The sequence below is a fragment of the Trichechus manatus genome, unplaced genomic scaffold (assembly GCF_000243295.1).
Source record: "Trichechus manatus latirostris isolate Lorelei unplaced genomic scaffold, TriManLat1.0 scaffold00036, whole genome shotgun sequence".
NCBI lineage: Eukaryota > Metazoa > Chordata > Mammalia > Sirenia > Trichechidae > Trichechus > Trichechus manatus.
Window position 1 is genome coordinate 7,300,811 of NW_004443972.1, and position 19,435 is coordinate 7,320,245.

General features: G+C 36.8%; 1 protein-coding gene across 6 annotated transcripts in view; it reads right to left on the minus strand.

Annotated features, from left to right (window-relative positions):
* Positions 1-2,952: 2,952 nt before the first annotated feature.
* Positions 2,953-19,435, minus strand: part of STAM2 (signal transducing adaptor molecule 2) — a 56,447-nt gene continuing 39,964 nt past the window's right edge. For 4 of the 6 annotated variants that reach the window (XM_023730396.1, XM_004375385.3, XM_023730401.1 and 1 more), the window contains 6 exons: positions 19,102-19,184; positions 18,867-18,954; positions 17,844-17,898; positions 11,458-11,611; positions 9,016-9,185; positions 2,953-7,361 (listed from right to left, as the gene is read on the minus strand). In XM_023730396.1, the coding sequence (XP_023586164.1) occupies positions 7,133-7,361; positions 9,016-9,185; positions 11,458-11,611; positions 17,844-17,898; positions 18,867-18,954; positions 19,102-19,184 (779 nt within the window). In that variant the 3' untranslated portion in view covers positions 2,953-7,132. The remainder of the gene's footprint in view (positions 7,362-9,015; positions 9,186-11,457; positions 11,612-17,843; positions 17,899-18,866; positions 18,955-19,101; positions 19,185-19,435) is intronic. The other 2 variants (XM_023730398.1, XM_023730399.1) reach the window with 1 other exon arrangement.

Below are 19,435 nucleotides of genomic sequence, written 5' to 3' on the forward strand. Positions count from 1 at the left end.
TGTTAACCAATGTCATAAAACAATATGTGTACTAACTGTTTAATGAGAAAAACTACTCTCTGGGTATAATATTAAAGCGTAAAAATGATTCAGATGGTAAATGGAAGTAAATTAAAAATCTAAATTGCTTATCAGTGTAATCTCTGTGAAGATAAATCACATTTACACATCTTTTAAATGGGGGATATACAGAGATGCTATTATCTAGTTTGGAGCCCTGGTGGCACAGTGGTTAAGAGATCAGGCTGCTAACCAAAAGGTCCGCAGTCTGCATCCACCAGCTGCTCCTTGGAAACCCTATGGGGCAGTTCTACTCTGTCCTATGGTTGCTGTGAGTTGGAATCGACTCGACAGCAATGGTTTTGGTTTTGGTTTTTATTATCTAATTCAATTCTTTTATTCTATATTTCTTTTCTCAGCATATTTGTCATTTTTTGCTGTGGTAACATACACCACCACGCAGACTGTGGTTCTGCTCCAGGCTATGGCTCTGTTCCCCATTCTCATGTCCAGGCTGAAGAATCAGTCCCATCTAGGACATGCTGGCTCTGAAGACAGCAGAAGCCAGAGAGCTGCAGGAAGTTCATGATACCTCTTAAATCTTCTGCTTAGATGTAAGTATCTGTTGCATCTGCTCATATCCCATTAGCCAATGCATGACATAGGATCAAGCCCAGAGTCACTGGACAGGGACATAATACTCCGGGAGTCAAGGGATGCACAATCTTCCTACAGGAAAAAACAAAAAACAAAACCCACTGCTGTCGAATCGATTCTGACTCATAGCTATCCCATAGGGTTTCCAAGGCTGTAAATCTCTACGGAAACAAGCTGCCACATCTTTCTCCCGTACAGCCGCTGGTGGTTTTGAACAGTCAACCTTTCAGTTAGCAGTTGATTACTTTAACCACTGCACCACCAGGGCTCCTTCTTACAGGAAAGGGGATGAATAAAAAACAGCAAACAATAATACAGTTCTCCACATGAGGGGTAACGTGCTTGAACTAGACAGTTGTTAAGATCTAACCACCCCTATTCTTTATCATCTTTAGAGTGCCATTTGGGTGGCTGCCATAAATTATGCTAATTACTCCTATAACCTTTAAAGGAAGTATTCCAAAAGTTCAAGCTGAGGTGCTAAATAATATAAATTAAATTTCAAATATTATTCTAATTTTAGTTTCCCCACATTTCTGTTCCCAGTGAAGAACACAGGCTTAAAGAGATTCAAAGTTGAAAGGGAACTTGAATGTATCTATACCAACAACTTACAACCAGTATAAGCATACAGTTTGGAATGCAGAAGTCTAGCTATTCAATACTGTCATGACCATTATGTATTTGCTTTTCCTTAGGCCTTATATCCTTTTGTAATGTCTCTTACTAATGTTACCTGCCCGAGTATCTGTGGCCTTTCAACCTTCTAGGTAAATCTTTTATATGCTGAAAATTTTTCATAACCATTTGCCCCTCCTCAGCGCAGTGACCCGGAATCCAAAGGATGTACTCTGCTCCCAGCTCTGCTTTCATTATGGTAATGAAGTCCATCTCTCTCTACTCACTTCTCTCTCCTTTTATCTCTTGTAAGATAAAAGATGATGCAGGTCACACCCCAGGGAAACTCCCCTTACATCCAGTCAGGGCTGTGACCTGAGTAAGGGTGTTGTATCCCACCCTAATCCTCTTTAACATAACCTAATCTTGCCTCATTAACCACAGGCAGAGATTCGGATTTACAACACATAGGAAAATTACATCATATCACAAAATGGAGGACAACCACACAATACTGGAATTAAGGCCTAGATAACACATATTTTGGGGGGGACACAATTCATGATAGATGGACAAATGCTTTTCCAGGAACAGGAAAATGAGTGGGGCCAAGCACAGGAAAAACAATACTGGCATCTGAAGAAATTGGGGTTTGGGGATTCGAGTCTAGAATGTGTGCAAGTGAAGAAGTTAGAAAGGATGGCAAGGGTTAGGTAACGAAGACCCTAATATGCCATTCTGAAGAGCTTGGCCCTTATCCTGAACATATCAAGAACTCAAGGCTCAGGATGGAATCTGTCCTCAGCAACCCTGGTTCTTAGAGAAACCGGGTTTATGTGTCCGGGACTCAGGTCATTAGGCTTCCAATCACAATTACTCTCCTCACATCCAAATGAGCCTCAACTAGTTGTCACCTGCCTTTTTCCTCAGAGCAATTCCATGAATTTGGCTCTCTGCTCTTCAGAAAACAACTCTGTAAGGTTTTTTTATCTGCTGTTTTCCTTTGTTTGACCCCTTCTCCTCAGATTCTCAGAGTGAGCATTTTGTTTACACCAAGTTCTGGTCTCATCAGCTCACCTATGTGACAGAGCTAACTGCTGAACGACATACACATTCAATAGCTTCACCCACTATTATCATCTTTCTTACATAAGCATTCTCATATCTGAAGATACTGTATAGCCACGTAAGCCCTTTGGGAACCCTATCAATCTCACAGTGATTTGCAGGAAAGGGAGCTGCTAATATTGAGACTAAATTATTTCTAGGTAAATCACATTAGTACTGTGGGGAGAAGCACATGCTTTACCATCAGATAGAGTCTGGTTTGTAATCAAAGTTTTGCCCCTTCGCTGCTGTGTGACCTTGTGAAAGTTAATCTCTTAGCCTACCTCTCTACCTAACAAGTGCTATGAGAATTCAGTGACAATGTATATGAAAATGTCTTAAATTAAAAAATGTAACATCTAATGCTACACAACTAGTTAGTGCATCATGGAAGCCACAAATACAACCCAGGCCTCATTATGCAATTTCTTAATATCCCCAATATATGCTATTTACTAAATGAATGCTAACACATCTTTGATTTCTCACGTTTCCAAACAGTCAGAAAAAAGCAGTTTGAAGCTTTTATCTCTATTTCTACCTCTAGGTCCTTCTCTGTCTCTCCTGAGGTTTTTTTTTTTTTTTAAAACAAAAAAAAGGATGTCCCAGTTTTACCAATCAGGTCAGATGTAAACATATTAATTCTAGCCTTTACTGACTAAAAACTATGGTATGCTTGTATTAGAGAATCCTAAAAGGAGCTTGTTTGACCAACGAATTGCAATAAATCAACTCGACTTCGATTTACTAGGCACACAAATTTAACACCAGGTTGCACACACATTTGGACAGATTCGTCTTCGGCAGATACTATAGTATATGTAGCTCACTCTACATTCATTCCCAGTCATCTTCTCCCTTGCCTTCTCCATACAGCAGCTGGAAAGCAAAATACTCACCTTCCCAGACTTATCTGCAGCTAGGAGTAGTCTTCTGACATAGTTCTGACCGATGAGATACAGCAGAAAATCCCAGGGGAGAGTTTCCCAGGAAAGAAATATGGTAAAGATTGTTTCTGGGTGGTGGATTAGAACTGCTGACCTTTTGGTTAGCAGCCGAGCTCTTAACCACTACGTCAACAGGGCTCCCTTTTGACGCAGTAATTTTAAAAAGAAAACTCTCAATTTCGCTTGGTAAAAGTACAATAATTTTTCTTCTAGGGAAAACTTTAAAATACAATCTTTTAATCTTCCAAAGAACCTAAATAAAACAAAGAAAAAAAATAAAATCCCTAAAATTGAGTCCTCCCTTTATTTATTGACTAAAAGATTTAAGAAGAAAAAGATCTTTTGACAGAAACAAAGCATGATAGATTGGTGCTATATTATTTATAATTTATTACTTATAAAAATAACTTCAGCTTTCTCATCATAATGACAGTCCAATAAATTCTCTCCTAAAAGTCAGGAGCCTTGACACTTAAGGTTTTAACTAAGTGTTCAAAAAAAAAAAATCCCTAGCCATATATATTTTTTAAATTTACAATCAAATTAAAAAAAACTGGAAGGTGAAACTTTATAACAATTTTCAAAATGTACAGTAAAATATGTGGTCAAATATCAACTACTTCAAATAGCATAAGGTGACAATGTATCTGCAAACAATTTCAAATTCTAAATAATAAAGAATTGCTTAATGTTCAGGTACTTTTCTAAATAAACTGCCAAATTACAAGATGCTGTTGGTAGACTGTACATTTTTCAAACTATAAGAACATATCCACTTCATATATTTTAACACCCAGAGGAAAACTTTTCTACATTAATAAAATTAATACCATTATAAAATTTCAGGAATTCTCTCTAACATACCAAGATTTCATATGAAAAAGCAGAAGTTACTTTCGATATAAAACAGTAAATATGAACCCCATATAGAAATCTGAAGTTAGACAATTCCTTCGGCAGAAAACATTTAATTATAAACAGATCTTAAAATAAATACAATCCATGAAATCATGGAAAGGAAAGAAAAAACCCTGCATTTCTTATTAACACCAAAAAAATCATGTCAGTACACAGATTTAATAACATTTTTATACTATCAACAACCTACAACATACAGTATGGCAAAAATAAAATTATTTTTAATTTAAGAGGAAGAAAAACTTCTGCATGTATAAAATTTCACAAATGCCAATATACACTATTTATATACATGTCACATGTTATATTATTCCAAAACTACATTCCAAAACTCATTGCCATTGAGTCGAGTCTGACTCATAGCGACCCTACAGGACAAGCAGAACTGCCCCATAGGGTTCCAAGGAGCGGCTGGTGGACTCAAACTGCTGACCTTTTGGTTAGCAGCTGTAGACTTAACCACTGTGCCACCAGGGCCCCAATGCAAAACTATGTTAGTTGAACTTAACTGGCCGATCCCGATTTAGTGAGTGTGCAGCATTTATACTGGCTCAAAGACTTACACTGAATTAAGCTTTTACAATTCAGATGACAATTATACATGAAATATTTACACAAACATTAAAATAACTGTTTATTAAATATAGTTTCAGAGAAAAAAGGTAAGATTTCCCACATATATGCAAACATTAACTGTTATCAAGAGCAGCTTTGGAAATATTTTTTACGTTTTTTTTTTTTTTTTAAAGAACAGAGGACTTGTTCCCAAAAAAGTAAGGTGCCATTTTAGAATAATTTTTTATAACTATATAATTGAATTCACATGGAAGTAAAACACTGGATGAGAAAGAGAACACAAGACATTAAGGGTTAAGATTTTCTTTGCAGTTACTTATATCTGAAATAAGACCATGATAGAAATTGGGCTTTCAAATACTGGTTGTTTTTGTTTTTTCCTGTTAAATGTAGACCAAGTACTAAATAGATTATTTTGTTCTAGGATACAGTTTCTTTGAAAAAGAAGCACACTGCTAATCAAATTTCTGTATAACAGATTAATGACAAAAATTTCCAGAGAACTGTTCTCAAATGGATTCTTAGTAGAAAGATTAAATGCTTTAAAAATCAAATGTAGAAATCTTGCTTCCATGCAAGTAACTTTTTAAATATTAAATTTATGTCCACTGTTTCTCCCAGTTTAAATATTATCTATCTGTAAGCATATTTATTTGTATTTTCTATTTTGAGTTATATAAAGAGCTGGTAGATGATGTAGTGTGCAAATTTTTAGGAGAGAAAACAAACCCTACTGGTTTACTATCTAATTCCTACAGTATGGGAATCTATTAGCCCTACAAACTGATTTAAAACATAGCCTTCAGAAAAACTGTCTCAATAGCCTCTCTATCAGTCCAATGCCTGCTATCATTCCACAGACTTAGATTATTCCTGAAAGGAATGGTCAGATTTGTCAACAGCCTGGCAGAGCAATGGCACTCAAATCACTTTCTAAAAGAATCAACACACCAATAAACACTTGTCATCCATGCTTGGTATACATCACATCAAATTATTTGGAATGTTTCACGGTTCAAAATTCACGTATGATCAGTGAAAAAGGAAACGCAGTACACCCACTCTTCACTTATGGACAGGGTTATGTTCCAAAGACCAGGTCGTTATGCAAAAATCAGCGTTATGGGAAAACAGATGACCCACATCAGATCACAAAACGGAGGATAACTATATCACTACACAACTGCCAAATTACATCATGACAAAACTGCCAAATTACACTATTACATAATTACGTAACTACCTAATTACATCATTACATAACTGCCAAACCACTGAGAATCACTGCCCAGCCAAGCTGACACATAACCTTAACCCCCACAGCCAGCATTACTCTCACACCGGTGTTCGTTACTGTCAGATGTACATTGTTAATGTGCAAAACAGTCAGACAGTAGATTTTTTACTATTGTCATAAATGTGAAACGTCAGACAACGAGACAGTCGATAAGTGAGGAGTAGGTGTATATTTGCACATCACACCGCAGGAAGGAAATGGCGAATGAATTACAGAATGGCTGGAGTCACTTGAAAAGGTCATTAGTGGCAATTCTAAATCCCAAGGCCACTTGTAGGAAAGGAAATGCTTTCCCCAGGGAATGGAAATGTTTTGTGGGGCATTCCTTAGCCCACTGTTGGCATGACTGGGGGTCTTGCTATATGTTTTGTCGCACGTCTGCTTCTACATGGTCTTCACCGTTACTATACAGAAAACATTTTTGTTCCTTCCAAATTGCTCTTGCTTCTGTAGACAATTATATGCTAATTATTACTCAACATAACACTGAGAGCAAAACTGACAGTACTGCCAACACAACTGCAATTTAAGGAGCCAAAAGGAAATATGTTGGCAAGCTAAATGCTTACACAAAAAGATGTTCGCATTTTAAAATAATAGCATGTGAGAAACTGGAAAAAAAAAAGTGCAGACAAAAGATATTTAAAGGTTTTGGTGCTCTCCCAATGTTTTAGGGGAAATCATGATGTTTTAGGAGAAAAAGATGGTTTCTTTAAAGTAAAATGTTTACACTCCTAACTCATGCTTTTTAGTGTCATGTGGTTATATTTTAAAGTATGACAAAACTAACTGGAAGCATCTTTAAGTTGCCTCTGATCAAAAGTCTGACTGCAAACAAACTGGATTGAAAAATTTCCCTTATGGCCTTGGTAGAGTAAAACAGACTTTTGTGCTTTATTTATTCATGGTCCTTTTGAGTTGAGAGAAAACATTTTTTAGTATTTCCAGATGAGAATCATAAGGGTTGAGTAATACACTTATGAATACTTTCAAGAAAATGCTTCGTTTGTTTCTATAGGAGAGGCTGCTGATGGTAACTTGTCTGCTGCTGTGTAGCTGAATGAGCTGGAACTGCCACTGGAAAGCCTGCCACTTGTGGCAAATTGGAAGCAGTGTTCTGGTAAGATGACATATCCACAGACATCCCCATCTGCTGTGTGTAAGCGGCTGTACCAGTAGCAGATTGAAGGTTAGAGTTCTGGTTCATATAAGCGGGACTGGAAATGGTGTCTTGTCCAGTGCTACAAACAAAATTTTAAAAAGAAAACCGTATTTACTTTACATTAAGTTAGTCAGAGAGCAATCATCATGACAAAATAAAAATGCTTTTCCAACTTCTTTTTAAGTTTATGCAGCACTGCTACTCTGATTATGATTTAATCACTCTGGCTATCATATACTGATGATGTGATTTTTGTATTTGGTAAGAAGAGAGGTGTACTCAGGAAGAGGCAAAAACATCCTATTATAAGGCCTATTAATATAGGTTCTCCAGAATCTCTCAGTAAAAACATTTAAAACTCTTTGAGGAGGTGCAAACTGCTCCTGGCAGCGGTGCCCTTGATCAGCTGCTCTGAGAATAGAGCCCAAACTCTGGAGCTGCACCTTCAGCCATTCTCCCTTCCCCCATCTCTCAATACAGCACAGAGGGAACTAGCTCTTCTCCTCACACACTCTTTCGGCCTTCCTCTGGTAGGGATTTCCCTTTCAAGCTGTCCCTGATAGTCAAGACAGTTTAACAAGCATCCCTACATAAGAATAATTAAAAAGTAGAGAGAACAGTGTAATATGCATAGGATCCTAGAATCCATCCTCAGAATAGTCCTGTCCTGTAGTTTATTGATTAATTGTCCACAAAAAAAACAAACCAAGCTAAATATTCACACCAACTTGCAGGACTTCTGTTCCTGTAACCACTATGGCATATACTTCTTGTAAAATATATATAATTTTAAATTACACCAAATATACTACTTGCAATATAGGCAAATTTATGTCTACACTAGTCTAGTTTTTTCCTCCATAATTCCTAGCATTACCTAGCATAACAAAATTTTACATTTTAATTTAACTAAACACCAATATGAATAGGTTTACTTAATGTTCAGATAACATTTAAAATTCATACTCATGGAATTTAAGACTGGGAAGAGATCTTAAAGATCACCTAAAAAAAAAAACCAAACCCATTGCTGTCGAGTCAATTCCGACTCATAGCAACCCTATAGGACAGAGTAAAACTGCCCCAGAGGGTTTCCAAGGATGCCCCATCTTTCTCCTGTGGAGCAGCTGATGGGTTCCAACTGTCAACCTTTCAGTCAGCAGCAAGCGATTAACCACTGCGCCATTAGGGCTCCTCTAGAGATCATCTACACGACTATATTCAATGAACATTTTGTATATTAAGCAAAGTGAACAGAAAGCAAGATTTAAACATGATTTTCAGAATATGGTTATTTGTATTAAAAAAGTAGACCACAAATTGCACAGCTCAAAAACACTTCTTTTTTAAGGATTGAAGTAACAACAGTTTTCTGATTTTTTAGGAGTACATGCAGATAAATATGTTGGGGACTACTCAGCTAGGCTGATAACAGCACAGTGTGAAGGGTATCATGGAATTGGTACCCATAAAGGACAGTTAACTTTATTTGTCCCAGGGACCCACATTATAAGCAGAGATCTGGGCAACCATCTAAGTATGGGCAGTAGAGCTAAGAGGAGCACCTTGCTGCCTTCTTATCACAGGACTAGGAATGGGCAGTTCTATAATTTTATCTTCATAGTAAAAGATAACACGATTATTATGAAGAAAAGAAGCTAGACGTCATTCTGAAAGTCTATGGAAAATTAATGTGCACAATTACAAAACTAACACAGCTCTCAAAAACTTACCTTAAGTAAGGAGTTTGAGCAGGCTGTGTTGTCACTGAGGAATTCACATTTGGAGGCAGAGATCTCAGTGGACCAATTTGATCTGGTCCTAGGCTGTAGCTCTGGGCAACAGTGACTTGATGAATGCTTTGACCCATATAGTTTCCACCATGTGACTGAACTGGGTATGTCTATTAACCAAAGAGAAGAAGTTGACTCACCGATCTCTAAAACATCTGCCTAACATGTTTAAAACTTTCAAAGACTTAAATGAAATCAAATATTAGAGCTCTCTGGGGAACAATCTAGTCCACTCATCTATCCACCCTAGTTCAAAGTGGAGAGTTTTCAAATCTAAGTGCCAAATCTATAGATACTTATGATTTGCTTAGTTGTTCTTTTATTTTGTAGGTGGGAGTTGGAGGGGAGAAGACGGAAGAGAGATGGTGTATTTTTAAGTAAAGGATTGGAATCCATCCAGGTTGCCTATTACTCTGTGATAGGTTTTGCCATAGAGCCACAGAAACTATTCACTCCCTTGAATGGAAGCCTACCATCACTTCAAGATACCATCAGAATGATGGCCTTCTCTACTCCCATCCCAGGATGACTCATCCAATTCCTTCCTAGGAACACAACTTAAGAGAAAAAGCTGAAAAACAAACAGTATCAGGGCAGGGGAGTGATCCCTCACTAGCAATGTTTCCTTTATTTCCTGTCTTTAGGATAGACAGGAAAGAAGAAAGAAGCAGTTGTGGGTAAAAGGAGAAGATGTAGCCTCGGGAAATAGCAAAAACGGCCTAAGTCTCTGGATATTTATATGTGTCCTACTTAATTTTCAGGGTAACAGCTCCTTAAGGACAGGGTCTTCTATCTGCATATTATATACAGCATTTAAAACAATGCACATGTTTAATAGTAACTATCACCGTGTTAGTTTTAAACTAAGCTATTTTTAAAGTAAAGATCATCCGCATGAACATACAGAACGCTAGAGATGCCAAACAAATTACATTAACTGCAATTGTGTTATATCCTTAGCAGACATCTAACAACCCACTGACAACCGGATGAGACTCGTGAATAAACCTCCTCTGCAGTTTAGTGTGCCTCAGAGCCTTCACAGGTGCAACTAATGGTGTGTTGCCCCAACTGCTTCTAGTACAGAAATAAGTATATATTTTTTCACATTAGAGTAAGATCTTTTGAATATTTCAAATGCTCTTGTGTGTGAAGAGTGCAGGTATAGTTCATGTGACAAATCAAACTGATAGAAAGCTAACTTTTTACAAAAATGACTTGTGCTCAGCAAAACATAGGTATATAAGCTATACACAATTAAAAAAACCTGACAGGAAGGACAGAGAACTCTTTTCACATTCAAGGAAGCAAGTACACCACACAGGTCTATCACACAATGGTGCAGGCTTTTCCAGTATGTTCCATTTTCATAGCAGCAGCTAACATCTTTGAAAACAGAAGCAACCTTGAAGAAACTCCAGCTGTCTTTTGTACCCAGAAATCCTTTCTACTCTCATATAATGATTCTTTCATCATAGTCAAAAGTTCAAGGCATGGCATATTTGATAAATGCATCTTATCTGATGTGACAGTTACCATAGTAACTATTCTTTTCTCATTTAACAATTAAGTGTCAAGTCATCAAAATTATGCACCCATATTCTACCTTCTTCTCATTGGTGTCTCCTTCATACACTCCTTTTCATACCAGTTTTCATAAATTAACATGATTTTGTTCATCCAAGCTCATTCTGAAATTCAATCACTAACTTGCTGAAATTTGAAAAAGGCTTCAGAATGGGGATACTGATAAATCTAAGTATTCACTTCAGTGTACGAGCACAGCAAAGGTGTAAGGTACTGGAAAATGATGCTGCTCACGGATGGCTCAAGGAGTCTGTCATTACCTCACAGGCCTGCAACATATCCTCTTCATGCATGAATTTTTAAGAATTTAGGCCATGCATCTAAGAAAAGGACATACAAATCAAGCTTCTGAGAACAAAATAAGTTCATCAACTAAGCCTCTTAATAATTATGTAAGTCAAAGAAACCTTGAGAGAAATTTGAAAAGAAATGTTAAATCTTGCTTACTGAGCAGCAGGAACGCATTACTATATTACCCGGATATCTCTGAAATGACAGGCACTATCCTAAATCACTTTAAACTTATGAAAGCGTATGAAGAACCACAACTCCCCTCCTTTAATGGTCTTTTCACTCATGTTAAAACTGAACTAAATTGTATTTATGAAATATCACTATCTAATCTGTTCTAATGAATAGTTAATTGTTTACCTAATATTTCTTGAAACTACCAAGATAAATTTTATTCATGGACCATAGAACTTTTAATACTATGCTTTAAAACAAAAGTTTTTTTAATTGAAGGACTTTTTCTTTTTTCTTAATTTGAAAATTGTTCTCAAAATACATGCTCACCTGCACTGGGATGCCAGCTGACACAGGAGGGTAATGTGCTGGAGGGTGGAGCTTTGAATAGACCGAATATACTGGTGCTTCATTCACCAATTTGTTATACAGTTCCACAGCTTCCAAGACTTTTACATTCAACTCAGACAATTCTGAATGTTTCCTGATATAGAAGAAAGGCACATTAATAATCTTCAAAATTTTACACATGTATTTAGCAACATAAACTTTTTTTTTAGAGGATTTCTGACTTCAAAGTGTGTGATCTTTTTTTTTTAATTTTTGTTTTATTGTTGTAATTGAATGAAGTTTACATTTCAAGTTAGTCTCCCATACAGAAATTTTCTTTTAACATACATTGTTATAAGACCCCAAGGGCTCACCCCATTCTGCGACAGTACACTCCTCCCCTCCGCCTGATTCCACGTGAACATTCAACCAGCTCCTAACTCTCTCTGCCCTCCCATCTCACGTCTGCACAGAAGCCGCCCCTTTGGTCACTTGTATCTACTTGCCTAAGAGGCACATTCTTCACAAGTATCACTTTATGTCCCACAGCCCAGTCCAATCCCTGTCGGAAGAGTTGGCCTCGGAAACTGTTTCAGTCGTAAACTGTTTTTTAAATTTAGCACATTTTCTATTCGTATTTTAAAAGATTCTTTTTATACACAATGAAAGAATATGCACAAAGGGAAACTAAGAGGAGGGACTATTTAATTCTTGTAATAGCTAGGTTGATATGACTTCACAATTACTAGGGAAAGTCCTTTCACGCCTCATAAAATGCAATTCATAATTTTGGTTCTAGAAGAATTTTGTTGCCTATTTTAAAAGGTTTCTGTTATAAAGAATAATTTCTTAATCTAGGTAAGAGTCCAAGCCTTAATTATACATCTCAGTAGAGGAAAGCACTACAGCAAAGCCGAGAGCCTGTTCTGAAGGGATACGACTAAAATAAACACACAAACACTTTCAGAAAATCACACACATTTTCATTTGTTTATATTCATGAAAGGATCAACTGAAAAAAAAGTAATTAAATAATTACCCTTGAAAATGCAAGTGAAAACACATGTATATAAGCTAATCTCTACTGCTCATTTGTTGGTTTGCTTTTGAGAAAATGAGCGAAATCAAGTATCATTGTATAATAACAGCAAATCCAAATAAGAGCATTTTCAAATTTGCCCAAGGAACTCCAGAGCAAATTCTTCTGACTTGGTACAATTTTGCCTGTTCCCCTGGGAGTAAGAAGAAACTCTTTGCAATTGACGTTTACAGAAGTTAAACGGCCACTTTTTAATCTGGCCTAAAGCATCCACAAGCCTGCTTATTAAATGTGGCTCTTTCTATATGTACATAGAGAGGAGAGAGATAAGAGCGAGAAGCAGGCAAACAGATCCAGGGCTACCAGGTAAATGACCTGGACTGAGTCTTGGCACCTTTCCTATGTTAGAATCTGCTATTTCTTAACAACAACAACAAAAAAGTGCTTGTTTCTTCTCTTGCACGTGTGACTTCAAACTCTAGTTTCAGAAAATACCAGTTGCAAACCACACAGGAAGCTTCAGAAATTAGTGACCATGCTAACAGACGTGTGATTAAGAATTAACCAGAAAAATTTGGTCTCCATAAACCCAGAACGATGATGAAACACAGGAGAAGGCAACAGAAGGGCACGACTGTCTGAAATCAACTTCAAACAATAAAAATTGTTTACTGAGCTGTGCCCAACACTTTGTTAAGAGAGAGAAAATTAAGCAGAAAGTGTGGTTTTCTCTCTCAAAGAGGCTGCAATCTACTAGGGAGACACGGTTAACAACATGAAAAATGGCAAATGATACAAGATAGCATGTAAGTGAATGAAAGATTATATGAAATAGCTAGGAAAGAGAAGAGTTTAGAGGATAGGAAGATCACTTTGGGCTGTGGTAAACTGAAAGGGCTTTACGGAGAAGCTGGCACGTAAGCCAGCAGCTGAGAAAGGATGGACAGGCAAAGTAGAACAGGAAAAACACGTCACGTCAGTATAGATAAAGGCAGGCAAAGGAATGAGCAGGGTACACTGGGGAAGAATGAAAAAAGTATCTTGATCGAGGTGGTGGAAAATGACTTTTGGAGGGTAAGAAGAAATTAGATTAGAAAAGTCTGGAACATCGCTAAGTCCAGACTATTGATCTCCTATTAGTAAAGCTATCTAAGCTTTTTTGGAGTCAATTTACATCTTTACCCAATACATTTCTTAAGAGTTATAAATGCTACAAAGTCTCATTCTGTACAATGACAGCTAAAAGTGAGATTTAAAATTTAATTGCCTGACAGTTTTGTTCTTCATAGGAGTAACAAACTGATAATAATCCATTCAGGAAAAAAATCCACATAGACAAAAGGAACTTCAATGATCTTCAAATTTTTAAGCATGTATTTAGCAACAGAAATTATTTTTTAAATTTAGCACACAAATAATACTTTATTCATCACTGAAGACTCAACAATTGTAGTCAATAGAAAATTTGCTTAAAAAACCAGCAAGCATTTTCCAGAACACGAGCTGCATCTACAGTCAGTGGTCATGGAACAAGAAAACACCGGTTGGGCAATTCAGAAACTGATGAGAAAACTGGTTAACAGCTGAGAACTCACTCAAAAACAGGCTCATATCAGAAAAGGTTGCTCTGAATTTTAATTCTTCTAGATTTTTTTCTTTGAAGATATTCTTTTTACCAACAAAAAATTAAGCTATCATGTCTTCTGCATATTATGACAGCTTTCCATGTCAACAGGTACTTACCAATGACAATGCTTTTCACTGCAGAATGTATAAATAGATAAATTTAAACCAATCTCACACTGAAAGACATTTTAGTTACTTCCAAATTTGTTGTCATAAATAATATTTTAATGGACACCCTAAGAGCTAAACGTCTGCATACGTTGTTGTCGTTGTTAGGTGGGGTCGAGTTGGTTCCAACTCACAGTGACCCCATGTACAAGAGAACAGAACACTGCCCAGTCTTGTGCCATCCTCACAATCTTTGCTATGTTTGAGACCATTGTTGTAGCCACTGTGTCAATCCATCTCGTTGAGGGTCTTCCTCTTCTCCGCTGACTCTCCACCTTATCAAGCAAGATGTCTTTCTCCAGAGACTGGTCCCTCCTGATAACATGTTCAAAGTACATGAGATGTCTTCCAAGGAGCACTCTGGCTATACTTCTTCCGAGAGAGACTTGTTCATTCTGGCATTCCATGGTATATTCAATATTCTTCCCCAACACCACAATTTAAAGCATCAATTCTTCTTTGGTCTTCCTTATCCACTGTTCAGCTTTCACATGCATATGAGGCGACTGAAATATCATGGCTTGAGTCAGGTTCATCTTAGTCCTCAAACTGACATTTTTGCTTTTCAGCACATTTGCCCAATGCAATTGGTCATTTCATTTCTTGACTGCTGTTTCAATGGGTATTGATTGTGGATTCAAGTAAAATGAAATCCTTGACAACGTCAATGTTTGCTCTGTTGCTTATTGGTCCAGTTGTGAGGATATATATATATTCTAATGTTGAGGTATAATCCATACTGAAGGCTACAGTCTTTGATCTTCATCAGTAAGTAATTCAAGTCCTCTTCACTTTCAGAAAGCAAAGTTGTGTCATCTGCATATTGTAGGTTGTTAATGAGTCTTCCTCCAATCCTGATGCCACATTGTTCTTCACATAGTCCATTTTTTTTGGATTATTTGCTCAGCACACAGATAAAATAAGCGTAGTGAAAGGATACAATCCTGACACACACCTTTCCTGACTTTAAACCACACAGTACCCCCTTGTTCTGTTGAAACGACTGCCCCTTGGTCTATGTACAGGTTATGCAGGAGCACAATTAAGTGTTCTGGAATTCCCATTCTTCACAATGTTATCCATTAATTTGTTATGACCACATAGTCGAATGCCTTTGCATAGTCAATAAAACACAGATAAACATCTTTCTGGTATTTTCTGCTTTCAGCCAAGATCCATCTGACATCAGCAATGATATCCTTCATTCCACGTCTCTTCTGAATCTGGCTTGAATGTCTGGCAGTTCCCTGTCAATGTATTGCTGTGAATGTTTTTTAATTATCTTCAGCAAAATTTTACTTGCATGTGATATTAATGATATTGTTCAATAATTTCCACATTCTGTTACATCATCTTTCTTTGGAATGGGCACAAATATGGACTTCTTTCAGTTGCTTGGCCAGGTAGCTGACTCCCAATTTCTTGGCACAGACGAGTGAACACCTCCAGCGCTGCATCTGTTTGTTGAAACATCTCAATTGGTATTCTATCAATTCCTGAAGGTTTGTTTTTCACCAATGCCTTCAGTGCAGCTTGGACATCCTTCTTTAATACCATCAGTTCTTGATCATATGCTATCTCCTGAAATGGCTGAATGTCGATCAATTATTTTTGGTACACTGACTCTTTGTATTCCTTCCATCTTCTTTTGATGCTTCCTGCATCGTTCAATATTTTGTCCATAGAATTCTCCAATATTGTAATTTGAGGATTGAATTTTTTCTTCTGTTCTTTCAGCTTGAGAAATGCTGAATGATCTTTGCACACTTCATTATAACACTTTACTTTGTCTTCTCCAGCCGTCCTATGAAATCTTCTGTTTAGCTCTTTTACTTCATTTCCTCCATTCACTTTAGCTGTTCTATGTCCAAGAGCAAGTTTCAGAGTCTCTTCTGACATTCATTTTGGTCTTTTCTTTCTTTGCTGTCTTTTAATGACCTTTGTATGATGTCCTCGATTGTCATTCCACAACTCATCTGGTGTTCGGTCATTAGTGTTCAATTCATCAAATCTATTCTTGAGATGGTCTCTAAATTCAGGTGGGATATACTCAAGGTTGTGCTTTGACTCTTGTGAACTTGTTTTAATTTTCTTCAGCTTCGACTTGAACTTGCATATCAGTAATTGATGGTCTTTACATATATCCCTGTATATTTAGTATGGGCTTGAAACTGCTGGGTTGATAGGACATAGACTTCTTTTAGGTTCCAAAAAGGTTTATAAAAATTGTAATCCTAGCCACACCTACGCATATGCATGGGAAAGCTTGACAATGAATAAAGAAGACCAAAGAAGAATGGAGGCCTTTGAATTATGGTATTGGCAGAGAATACTGACTGCCAGAAGAACGAACAAATCTGTCTTGGAAGAAGTACACTGAGAATACTCCTTAGAAGCGAGGATGGCGAAACTTCCGCTCATGTACTTTGGACTTGTTATCAGGAGGGGCCAGTCCCTGGAGAAGGACATCATGTTTGGTAAAGTAGAGGGTCAGCGAAAAAGAGGAAGACCTTCAACGAGATGGACTGAGACACAGTGGCTGCAACAATGGGCTCAAACATAGCAATGATTGTGAGGATAGCACAGGACTAGGCAGTGTTTCATTCTGCTGTACAAATGGTCACTGAGTTGGAACCAACTCGACGGCACCTAAAAACAACTCATTTTTCAGTGGAAAAATAGAATTTAAGAAAAATACCCCCATCGAACAAAGATTACTAATTCAGTGACTGGGAGGAGTCTTGCTACTGCACTTCTCTGGTAGAAGCAGTTAAGAAAGAGTATAGTTGCTATCTCCTTGCTGCTTTGGTCTTACCTAATCCCTTCATCTTGGGCTGTTTTATAAAGTAGCTTAATAAATAGGCAGCAGAAAGGGATAGAGATGACAGAACAGTAAGACCTTATCCCTTGTCTTCCATTAACTATGGATTCTCCCTTCAACTTCAGAGAGAAAGCTCTGAGGAGTAAGAGAAGGGGGCAGAACTAAGTTAAGAGCTCAGAACCCTGATAGCCAATTACTCAGTGCTGTTGCTATTTCTAAGGAACAGGGAAACTAGATGAGATAACAAAATTAAAAGAGCAAGAGAAAGATAAAAATACAAGGAAGAGAAATGGTAAGAGAAGAAGTTGTGTTGCATTGGATTTAGCTTCACAAATACTAGGGAATTTAATCTGAAATTTTTACAAGTACCCCTTGTCATTGCATAACAGATGAGCTCTTGCCTAAGCATTTTATTTTCCCATTTTATGCTTTATTCATTATTTATTATCCCCTCAATGCCAGCCCAAGTAAGAAAATAAAGATCAGCGCTATGAGTGCAAGAGTCCATGATTCTAAGCACACTAAATTGCCATGGGTGGGCAGGGGAGGTGGGGGGATGCTACCAAAATAAGTACCACCACCTTGCTATCAATTCTGTAAGAGCATGGGAAACTGAAAAGCAATTCCAACAGATTGTACAATTCCACAAAAACTTCCTCAGTTTAAAGTTAGGCCAAAAACAAGTAAACACAAGTAAACTATACATTTCATTGCTTGTGTGAAAAGTCTCACCTATCAATCTCTTCAAGTTTTTCATCTATCATTGGACCCATCTGTTGACAGATATCTGTAAATATAAAAATACTTACAAATCTAGAACGTTAAGCCAGTTTCAACAATTTTTAACAACAAAGCACCAATCTCTAACCAGGCACAATGCACAGAGAATTAAGTCTATGCTAGAGAAAGGACTGCAAAAGATCTAATTTTAATACTATTCAGCACCCATATGAACATCATGTGACCAAACGCAACGTCAAAATTAAAACAGAAATCCCACAGTGTTCCTTGGGAACTATTAAACAAGTTTAAAGACTGAAATTTGGAGTCATCCCAAAGTCTTAAAAATACACAGAAAACTATTATTATCTAAGTAAAATGAATTTCAGCCAGAGTACATAAAATATGTAACCATGTGCAGATAGATATGAACATATTTCATTATATTTAAGCCACTTCAAAATCACACATTTTGTGTATTTCCAAATGTAAACACTGATACAATGAATAGCACAATATTCTATATTCATAGTCAGACTTTTTCTATAAAAAGATTTATCCATTTACCACAGAGATATTTCTTCCAAAGGATTAAAAAAAGTAAGACCTTTGTTTTAACTGCTTCAGGTCTTCTTCAGGACTAAAATATACATCAGCATACATCCAATGACTAGATTACAAAGTTATCACTGATCACATATAATTTTGATCTTTAAAATCATGATACAAGAGAATTAAAACAGGAATAAAATTTTCTAAAATTTTGACTCAATTAATACACTGTTATTTCTAATTTCTTGTTTTTTGGATTGCAGTTCTCTTCAGCCAGTTTCACTGGTGGGCTTACAGAAATACAAAGACTTCTGTTTTCAAAAGGATGTGAAGGTTTATGATGACACCTTCCAAGTAATACTTCTACTATTTTACTAGTCTACTCCCCACCATAAATTTATTTCTAATTTCTAGAAGCAAACACAAGGCAGAAGACATAATGACTAGATGACATTAAAGTAATCCCTAATATTCACTAAGTACCTTCTAAGTCCAAGAGGTCTTGGGAGTCTGGTTTTGAATCTGTTGGATCTATACTCTGGAGTACCTGCAGGGCTCTATCCATCTTATCCTAAAAAAGTAACAGGGCACTTTAGTAACTCAAAGGAGTTTTAACTTCAGTGAATATAAAGATTACTCTTTCCACACATTCTCAAGGATATAAAACACATTTTAAAAGTCTTGATAGTTTAATTATTAAACAAAAGAAGGCCTCTACCTCATCTATATAAACAGGCTCAGGCTCTGATTTCTTAATTTCCTCCACATCATCATCAGTTACATTCAATTGGTCCACAGCTGCTATGGAAACAAAGTAAACTATAAGTTCTTCAGTATTGGGTATTTTAATCATTCATTTATAAGTAGCCCATGATTACTCATTAAAAAAAAAAAAAAAGGAAGCCCTTTAAATAGTCATCACAGTTCATCATCAACATATATTACATACATTCACTCATTCATGTCACAAATATTTATTTTGTACTTACTGTGTGCCAGGCATTATTCTAGGCACTGAGAATAACATGAGTGAATAAAACAGACAAGAATGC